We start from the raw sequence: 11,175 nt of genomic DNA, 5'->3' as shown, positions 1-11,175 counted from the left end.
TTTTCTATCTTATTTAAAATTATTTTTATTTTTATTTTGTAAAAAATATATAAAAAATTACATGTTAAACTGTATATTAATACAAATTAAAAATATAAATAATATGTACATATATAATATGTTTGCAATTGATATCACAAAATAATATATGTAATATCTACATATATATTATATTATTAAATATATAATAAAATTAATAATATACTATAAAAGTTATTTAAGTTGTATATTATATAAACAAATACATTAGAACAAGTAGTCATTGTTATATTTAATAAGAATCTTTGTTGTTCCATTAAAAGATTCAATTTTCATTATTATTTTTGTGGTTTATGGTCCCTTAAAAAAAATTTATAAAAAAAAAAAAAAAAGTGGTTGAACCGGTTTGACCCACCGGTTCACCGGTTGAACCGGAAAATTGACCGGTTCAATCCGGTTTGAAACGGGTCGACTGCATAACCGATCCAACTTAAGGTTCGGACCGGCTGGACCACTGGTTCCCGGTCCAACCGGTCCGACCGGCCGGTTCGGTCCGGTTTTTTAAACACTGATTACTTCAACAAAGAAAAAGGTAGAGTAAATAGAAAATCAAACAGAACAACGACACCTTCAACAAAGAGCAAAGTAGAGTAAATAGAAAATCAAACAGAACAACGACACCTTCAACAAAGAGCAAAGTAGAGTAAACAGAAAATCAGACAGAACAACGGCACCTTCAACAAAAAGCAAAGTAGAGTAAACAGAATAACGACAAAGGATTGAGGGCCAATCCGACAAACAACTATCCAACAATTATCCCCACACCCCTGAGCGAGGTTTCTCACTCCCCCCTTACCTGGATAAGCGGAGTTGAAACTTGGGCAAAGCCTCCTCCTCTAGATTCCCTCCTCCTTTCTCTCTCTCTTTCTTTCTTTCTCTCTCTCTCTCTCTCTCTCTCTCTCTCTCTTTCTCTCTCTAAGATTTCACTTCTCACTTCTGTATAAAATTTTCAGCCCCTGCCTCCTATTTATAGGCAATCTAACGCACCCGGAACGGCCCGTACTGATTTTGGAACGGCCCGTTCCGGATCCTTCAAACAATGGCAAATTTTTCAGCTGGAACGGGCCGTTCCAAAATTGAAACGGCCCGTTCCCAAAAAAGCAGAACAGCCCGTTCTGAAACTGGAACAGTCCGTTCTCAATCTCAGCAGAACAGCCCGTTCTCCCTCCGGAACGGCCCGTTCTCCATACCAGAACGGCCCGTTCCAGGCCCGTTTTGGGACTACAAAAACCTCACATTTTCAACATTTGGAACAGCCCGTTTCACTTTTGGAACGGCCCGTTCCGGAACCCAAAATACCTCTATAACTTTATTAAAATTACAAAAATGCCATTAAAATAATAATAATAAAAAATTGGGTGTTACACTAGTATAATAATAAAAATATTTAGAAAATTAAAGTGGTGATAATTTGTTTTTTCATTATCTAAAATTAAACAAATCCTTCACAATCTTATTCAAATCATAACATCCCATCATAATGAAACTAACTCTTACAAGAATCAATTCCTAGAATAAAATTTAAAATTTATTTAAAAGAAAAATCAGATACTAAATACATGAACCAACAATTCCAACCGATATAATATAATATCTTGTATAATATATTAATATTGAATGATTGAATAAGACTTTTTTTTAAAATTATTTTAGATAATATTTTTATAAGATTATACTTCACATATTAGTTCAAATTCAGCTGATTGACTAATTTTAAAGAAAAGATCTTTCAATTTTTTTAATATATATAAATCAAATTCCTTATCACGTAATAAATAGGATTGCTATCCTCCAGTTTTTCATGTAGCAACTAAAATATTATTTAAATATAAAAATATTATCTTTTATTCATGATAATATATAGAATTAGAAATACTATATTTATTTTAAAAATATTATAATATAAAATAAAGATTATTGGTATAAAAAAATTACTTAATTTATATAGAAAATCACTATTCCAAAATGAGAGTGATGATCATATGAAATATTATCTTAAACATAAGCACAAAAGACTGAATCACATTAATTTAATTTGAAATAATTAATGAATATTTATTGAGATAACCTGAAGAAACTTAACTAGGTTGAATAAATTTTTGTAATTGTTAGTCTTTTTGTTTGTTCTTTTATATTATGTGTATAGAGGAGTTTTTCTTCCAGACACTTTACCATAATAATCCTAAGAAAAGAATGGTTATCCTAATATTGCAAATATTTATCTTCATATGTTATATTAAATAGTAGATATAATACTTGAACATGAATATGAATATAAAAATTTTATACATGTTAATTGTTACAACAAAGCTATATTTCGAATAGAAGATTTATATATAAGTTCCATGAAAATTGAGCAGATATATTAAAACGGATTTTCTGATTTAAAATAATACTAATTAAACATTATTTCATGATCCACAATTCGAATAAGATGAAGCAATATATTAAAACGGTTCTTCTAACTTACAACAATACTAATTAAATATTATTCCATGATCGATAATTCAAATAAAATGAAGCAGGTATATTAAAACGACATTTTTGACTTGCAACAATACTAATTAAACATTATTCATGATCGAACAATTTGAATAAAATGGAGATTAAAAGATTTTGAAAGACAAACTATTTGAACCATACCACCGAAAAACTATAAGAGAATTCTTGAAAGAAAATCTATTTAGACCATACCACCCAAAAACTAATGAAACATCAATAGTGCGTTTGGATGAAGAATTTATATGAAGTAATTAATTTATTTGAAGAATTTCAATTTTTTTTGGGTGAAATACCTTGTTTGGATAGGAAATTTATAAAAAATTTGAAATTCGTTGAAATAGTAGAATTTCAAATTCTCTCAAAAGAGTAAGAATTTGAAATTTCTTATATATTTTTTTTCTTATTTCACTTATATATTTTATCTTATCTCTTATCTCTTCATGTTTTTAATTATTAAATATTCAAAAATATATTTAAAATTATTAAATATTATCTAATATTAATTTTTAAATTATTAAATATTTAAAAATTAACTAATATTTATTTTTATAAAATTTAATTAAAAAATATCAACATATAAATATATTTTAAAAACTAATTTTACCATGATGAAATCAAATTATCATATCCAACCTAACAATTTAAAGAGAAATTTGAATTGATTTATCAAAACAAAATATTTTAAGAATGATAGAAATTAAAATCAAAGTAATTCAAATACCAAGAATTTAAAATTTTCTAAATTTGTAAAATTCCTCATCCAAATACACCATAAAAAAAAAAAAAAAAAAATAAGGAACCATACTTCAATAAACTCTTGAAAGATATTTAGGATTTAGGATTTAATTGTTGCAACAAACTATATTTCAAATAGAAAATTTATATACAGTTCGCACAAGAAAATTAAGCAAGTATATTAAAATATCTTTTCGACTTACAATAATAATTAAACATCATTCCATGGTCAACTATTTTAATAGAATTGACGAGATCAAAAGCTTTTGAAACACAATCTATTTGGCCCATACCACCCAAAAATCAAGAGATCAAAAACTCTTGAAAGACAATCTATTTTGACTTTACCACCCAAAAATCAATGGAACACTGGAAAGAAAGATAATAAACCATACTTCAACAAACTCTTGAAATACAACCTATTCGGACCATCCCATCAAAACACCAAGGGATAAAAAAAACTCTTGTAAGACAATCTATCTGGACCATACCACCCAAAAACCAATGAAACACCAATGAAACTCCAGAAATAGACAATCGATTTGGACCGTACCACCCAAAAACCAATGAAACACCAATGAAACTCCAGAAATAGCTAACCATACTTCAACAAACATAGACGGAAGCCAAAACCTACATAATAAAATGCTTTAATAGATTCATATGATTTTTAGTATTGGTATTTAGGTCTTTAAATTTTTTCTTTAAAAAATTTGTAATTGAATCATTAATTTTCCACAATTTTTTTGTAATTGAATCCTTAAAGTTAATAAAACTCACTAATATCATGAGGAATTATATGGCCAAAGGCCCAAGAGAAGCACCTAACAGACCCTGGTAACTCACATTTAAACATTTATATCAGAAGTTATTTGCTTTGAATAGCACCTTGCAGATGGCGTAGATGATAGGAAATGGTCAGTTAAAGTCCTATGATTCCCATGAAAGGGAATATGAATGAAGTTCTTGATTTTTTTTTATATATATTTATTTATTCGATTTCAAGCTGTTATACTTCGAAAACCTGATTACAAAATTTGTTGAAGATCCCAAACTCAATTATAATTCTTTAAAGTTTAGGGATCCAAATAAAAAATCCTAAAAGTTACCAACTGATGTATTGAACCCAATAAAATCGCATGGCTAAGAAAAAATTAATATTCACTGATAAATACAATCCATCTGGCTCAACTTTAACTGATAAATACAATATAATGTAATCTTTTCAATTATTTGAAGTACAATTGTTGTAGGAAAATTTGAGGATGCTAAAACTAAAGAAATGTGATACTAATCTTGGATACCAAAACAGTTAGTTAATCATCCAAAATTTCATCTAACAAAAATTCATATAAAATCAAGATTTTTACTATGTCTATGCAAATTGCTATCCAAAGTTTCTTCCTTACACTTTTACATTAAACACCTTTGGATAACCTAACCAGCACTAAATTCCACATGAATAAAGTTGTCACGTTCGATTTTCCTTTACACAATTCTCTCAAGAGCACCAAGCAGATTGTCTATTCTCTCAATTTGTATAAGTATCAACTGTAAAGTCTGAGGCTTCAATTCTATGTTGCATATACTTACCTTCCCCCTAGATAGTACAGCATATCAGCCTTTGGGAAATGGTAGCTCTCTGGGGGTTCTGATAGCAATTCATGTCCGTTATTTTATGAGGTTGAATTACTACTGGTTGAAACATCTGGTGTGTGAAATTTTCCAACCTGCAAGTTAAAAGAATTTGAAAAGCTAAGCAAGCCAATCCAGATTATTTGAGATTTTTATCAGACATAATAATTTTCAACATACTTGATCACTGCTTGAACCATCAGCTATAGCTGTCTTCAGCCTTTTCACCATGGGCATGCAGCTTGACCTGGCTTCCTTGTCCTTGAAGTTTTGATCGGTGACCTCTATAAAAAAAACAGAAAAGTTTAGTGATTGAATCAATCCTCTAAAACAAATTTCAGAAGAATATATTGTACAACCTTATTCCCTCCCAATCATATGATACTTAAATAGTCTTGTAAAAATGATTTAAAAGCACATTGGGAAGAAACAAATCTTTGTTCCCACTCAATTCAAGGACAAAAGAGTTCATATTTGATGCAAATTTCAAATCTTGTTATGCATTATTTTACAATATAGTGTTGTTTAAAAAATTACAAGCATTGGATTACTTAACACTGTTCATTCTGTCCATAGAGAACCTAATAGCTCCCTGTTTTAGTTGAGGTATTAATTTACTTCTAACAAAAAGCATAAACATGTAAAAAATGTAACATAAGAATAAATTTATGCCAGTGCATAACGTTCAATTTATACTTACTGAATCCCAGCACCATAAGAAAATTGTGTGAAACCAGTGGTTTGTACTTTGTACAACATGTTGTGACATGGTTCACAAGGACTTAATTAGAGCAGGAGAACAAGAGCTCAGGTATTCTGTAAACCCATTGCATGTACCAGAACAAAGGCTTTACAGAAGAGTAAAGAAATCATCCACATTTAATATCCAACTTTCAGCTTAAAAAGAAACTAAGACATAAATCTATGAAGGTCCACAATCAAAATCTTTCTCTCCTCTTGACTCCACACTCCCCCCCTGGTTTGAAGTTTAAATTAGTATATTTTACACACAGGCTTCAATCACTGCCTTGAAATGTTATTATTCAAAAATATTATCATGTTGAAATTTGAATCTAAATCTATTTCGGCACACATTAAAATAGAATTACAACCACCATTTTAAAATAAGTTTAACTTTTTAAAAATATCTTAAATGCTATGTCATTATGCAATTACATTAAAGAGAATTATAGCTGAAGAACTGATTCGGTATTTCAGTGACAAGAACATGACTGAGATACACAAAAAAGATCATATAGTTATACATAACATGTATAAACACAAGAAAGACGAGGTAGGCTTACTTGTGATTCTTAGTTATTTCCATCTGGATAAAAACATATTTCCTTTTAAATCCATACATGGATATACAATGAAAACCTAAAAAATAAGTTGCTTGGAAAGTCATTATTGCTAGAGTTGTAAACCACTGTCATCAATAGTGGTGTAAATGAGTTGTGTTGTTCACAATTTATTTGAATTTGACTCATTAAAAGCTCGATAAAGCTAATAAACAAACAAACTCAAGGGAGGGTAGACATATACATTCTTACCCCAGCAAGTGGAGAGGCTATTTCTAGGATTTGAACCAATGACCTCCAGACTACATCCTCACTGTTTGTGCCAAGGCACACCCTTTGGCCGGCAACAAATTATTTTAAATATTAACTTCACATTATAACTAGTAATCTTTAACCACAGATCCACGACCAACAGTATATATGAACCAGCAGCTATAAGCTTTTACAGCAGGTAAATTCAGAACTAATTGATACACAGCTTCCTTTATGTCGAGGTTCAAGACAAAGATCATTTTGACCCCATAAAAACTGAGTAATCCCATGTTCTGTGAACTTAAATAACTGAACAAAATAATTTGATTAAGTAACTGCTAATTAAACTATGCATGTATTTTGAGAGAGAAAGGAAAAACATCTTAATACATATGACAGCCGTGTAGGTAACAAGGTGTAAGAAATAATGGGTGATAGAAAGTATCATTATATAGTCTACAGGATAACCAACATGCATAAAGAAAATATATTTCAAGTTACCTGTGGTACTGCAAGCCAAATCTAGGTGGAATGAGCAGCAAATACTTTGCTTCTCTAAACTTCTTGCCGACATGTCAGTAAATGTTGAACTCCCTCTTGCATCCTCCTCACAAACCAACTCATGCTTGCAGGTATTAGGCTCTCTCAAACTACAGCTTCTATCCACAGATGTAAGTTCAAATTGACTTCCTGCAAGAACATGAGAATCAGCTGTGCTCTCTAACATAGGTGAAATTCTTTCAAGGTTGATCTTCTTCTGGCAGCCATCTTGTAGAGCCAGAGACTGAAAGCAACAAAAGATAATAAGGGTTGATTGTGCAGGGAGAAATAAGTACAAAAAGTAACACATATTCACACTACATATGTAATATTTGAATTTATGTCTGACCTGCCTAGGTGGCATATTATGTGAATTTAGCAAAATTCTACATTTATATGTTTCATCAGTACTATTTTTTAAGCTCCAACCACGTAAAAACATAGAATGATGCAGTCCATTCACGAATGAGGCCTCTAGAGAACGAATATATAGATTGTGCTTCTCATCTGTCCATCTGGTCGATTGGTCCTGGAACAAAATTTTGAGCTTAGTTCCTTGCCAACTAAATGAAGAGAAAAGTTTCATCTTCACAAGAAATCATAAACAACAAGGAATACAATTTAATATTGTCAATTTCAAACTATCATATTTATCAGCAACAGCAAGCAAAATAAACTTATATAGATTGCCTTTAAAAACAAGTTATGTTAAGCACCATGAGATTTTAAGTCCATATAGGAACTTAATAATCGGTCTATACGAGTAATAAATTTAATTATAACTCCAATAACCAAAGATTAGATAAACTCGAAACTAAGAGCCAACCAAAACTATTTAAATGATGCATCCACGAAATAATATCTCTCATGATCTATAACTTATAAGTTTCACATTAAACTGTCTAAAGCTTCTTCAAGTATTTCATATCAACTTCCATTAATGCAAAATAAGCATTTCGACATGCATCTGAGTTGATGTTCCAAGGAAAGAATGATATCAGAGAATATTTCCTTTTAAGCAGTAGATACAAACCAAAAGCACACCCATTGGCGCTACAGAAATAAATAATTTACCAAACCAAAAATGCTAAGTGGTACGAATAATTTTGGACAAGGATGCATGAACACACGTACATAATTATACAATTTCACAATTACCTTTCTTTTATTTGTTAAAGAACCAATAAAAAATCTATCTGCCAAATTTCGTCTGATTTTGCGTGTAAACTCTTCGAACTGTATAGCATTGCTCTTACCAAAAAGATATTTCCCAGAAACATCCATTTGTCTTAATTAGACACTTGAGTCATCATACATAATCCACACCAAGCATATATCTTGCTAAGATGTATAACCTAAAGGAATGTTTAAGCGGTCAAACACAAGAGATTTAACAACAAAGTTGAATATAAAGCATCAGCAGTCCAGCATCCACAGTAAAACCTTAAAGAAGGCCAAACTGTATGTTCAATTTCATAACACGATTATTGATTTCAGTTGCTTAACGCTCCTCACTACAATAGCACCATTCTCCTTGTTTCCCCCTGGTTTTAGATTTCAGATATTCTCGACTCATCAAATACTGAATTTAACGAACTAATGTTGGAAACTAACCGGTGAAAGCAATTCAAAGCATAATTGCGCGCTTAAACACCAGAAAAGCAAAGCGCAGAAGCGCTGAAAAGACCTAGAAACCAAACGGCTAATTACAGGCACGGTCTCATCCTGCTACGCGTACACAGAAAGAATCAAAGATCAACCGCTGAACACGCAAGTTCTGACCGCAAAATCGAAGCGAAAGCGAGAAAAAAGGCGAAATCGAAAAATCCATGACGAGGTTCGCACGAGGAATTGTAAAAATAGAAGGCAAAAGGAGGGAAATAAAGTTACCAGAAGCGGAGCGGCCGCGGACTGACGCGAGAGATGTTTGGAGGCGTTGTCGAGCATGACATCGGAGGAGGCGGAGGCGGAGGCGGAGCGAGCGAGCTCCGGCAATGGCTTCGGATCGGAGGAAAACGGCTGCGAGCGGCGACGGAGATCCTCCGGTTCCATGGTGCGTGATCAGAATTTTGGCGGAGAAGAAACCCTCTGGTTCTGGGTTCGGTTGAGGGAAGGGTGTATTCGGGGACGAAAAAGGGTCCACATGGCTTCGCTTTTACACGTGTCAGTGCTGTCGTTGGGGTGCCACGTCATCGGGCAGATAATATCTCGGGGTAATGTGAGCCAGATATTTTGAAGGGTCGTTGGAGAGAGAGCGAGAGAGAGAGAGAGAGAGTGGAGCTTGGGACTTGCCGCCGCAGTTATTGGCGCGTGTAACTCATGCCCTATTTTATCGTATCCGCACATCGCGTGCCTATGCCATCGCTAAGTCGTCATGAACCCTCGTTCATAATCTCATTTAAATTTTCAAAAGCTGACTATTTTTCTAAAAACGCATTTAAGAGTTACACTATTAATTCATATTTATTATATAATTAAGATTGATAACAAATATTTTTATAATTAATATTCATAATAAATTAACTTCACTTCAACTCATGATTCATAAACTCAATTTCCCTTTTCATTTAAAAAAATCTAGGTGATGTTGACTATTAACGTTTATATTTGGATCAGATCTTTTAAAATTAATAATAGTGATTATATAAAAATATTTTTTAATGAAGTGATTATTTAATAATAAATAGGATTTATTTCTTGAAAAAAAATTTACTTTCTTTTTCTTCTTAAAATATCAGTTTAGGCACAACTGCATAAAGAAAAGTAGAAAATAATAATATTAAAATATATAAATTAAAATAGCTATAAGAGTGTTTAAAAATTATTCTTTTGATTAAAGTTTTTTTAATCGAGTTTTTCGGTGATAATGGTTTTAATTTCTTTTCAACGTTTTGAAAATAGATGAAAATATGATACTTGTCCAAACTTATTATTAATAATTCTTATATATATATATATATATATATATATATATATATATGTATATTTATAAATTCATCATATAAATACTTATAAAAAAACAAAACCTTATCCTATTTTATTGCTATCAATATAATAGATGAAAAGTAAGATAAAATTATTCTAATTCTAATATTCTGTTAGTTATCCTTTCCTTCGTTATCCTTTCATAACCAAACGGCTCTTATGTATTGGTGTAATGCATAATGTCAGAATTTGGTCAAATCAATTGATAAAAGAAAGAACACCCAATATGATTTTATAGGATTTTTTTTATAAATAAATATATTTCTTTTAGACACATTTTTTAAATTAACGTATTTGACTTGACTTTTTTATTAAAAAAAATATATATGTAACACATTATAGTTCCTATTCCTACCCCCTCAAATCCCATTTCTCTAGGTAAGATGGATTGCTTTTCATAATTTGTTGTTGACATATCGGGATAGGCCACTGAATTTCTCATAACAAATTTTCTTTTTCTTTTTCTTTTTTATATTTTGATTTTCTAATTCTAGTCTATAAATTTAAGTATTCTTAAAATTAATTTAAATTGTGGAGATAATTAAATAATTAGTGAGTAAAATCATTATCTTATAATTAAATTTTTACTTTGTAGAATTTAGGGATAATATTTTAAAAAAATGGTGACAAATATTATTTGATTAAAATTTAAAATTAAAATTAAATGTAAATAAAAATCAGTAATTGTCAAATGGTATTCAGTTCTATATGGTGGGTGTCGTCTTATATGTCCTATATTTTGACGTTGTTGTCCATGTGTGTTGGATTTAATTTTGTTCATCATTAATTAGTTGTTGTTAATGCACATCATTTTGTGAATTTAAATTGATGAAAAAGAGAGATAATGACTAATGATTTGAACAATCAATATTGAAGTTAGCGGAAGAAACACACAGAATGAGGGTTAAATGTGTGTGAGTGTGAACAAAGGAATTTTAAAAATGTTTTCGCAAGTGGAATCTTCTTTGTCCAATAAAAATGTTATTTTGAATGCTTAATCGAAATTGTGCAGGATTGGTTCAACAGAAGATGTTTGCGTCTGAAATTTTATTGTCTGCACATGAAAATATTTCTTAAACAAAAATGGTTCTTTAGGATAATTATTTAAACAAGTGTGGTTATCGTTTGAAGACAGTTGTAATGGACGATAATCATTGGACGAAGTTTTCAACATGTTAAGTCAACT

General features: G+C 30.7%; 1 protein-coding gene across 3 annotated transcripts; it reads right to left on the bottom strand.

The window, feature by feature from the left end:
- Window positions 1–4,420: 4,420 nt before the first annotated feature.
- Window positions 4,421–9,297, bottom strand: LOC109789040 (cold-regulated protein 27). 3 transcript variants are annotated; one of them, XM_029269375.2, is made up of 6 exons: window positions 8,895–9,297; window positions 8,619–8,732; window positions 7,354–7,533; window positions 6,966–7,248; window positions 5,092–5,195; window positions 4,421–5,006 (listed from the first exon to the last, which is right to left on the bottom strand). In XM_029269375.2, exons 1-6 carry the CDS (start codon window positions 9,054–9,056, stop codon window positions 4,953–4,955), a joined length of 897 nt encoding a protein of 298 aa, XP_029125208.1. In that variant the 5' UTR covers window positions 9,057–9,297; the 3' UTR covers window positions 4,421–4,952. The 3 variants fall into 3 exon arrangements, with proteins under 3 accessions (XP_029125208.1, XP_082927251.1, XP_020203496.1); XM_083071125.1 differs by having other exon boundaries at window positions 8,619–8,729; XM_020347907.3 differs by lacking the exon at window positions 8,619–8,732 and having other exon boundaries at window positions 8,895–9,287.
- Between the last annotated feature and the right edge of the window lie 1,878 nt (window positions 9,298–11,175).

This window comes from Cajanus cajan, chromosome 3, assembly GCF_000230855.2.
Source record: "Cajanus cajan strain Asha chromosome 3, NIPB_CcT2T_4, whole genome shotgun sequence".
NCBI classification, from domain to species: domain Eukaryota; kingdom Viridiplantae; phylum Streptophyta; class Magnoliopsida; order Fabales; family Fabaceae; genus Cajanus; species Cajanus cajan.
This window is presented reverse-complemented; position numbering and strand designations above follow the sequence as displayed.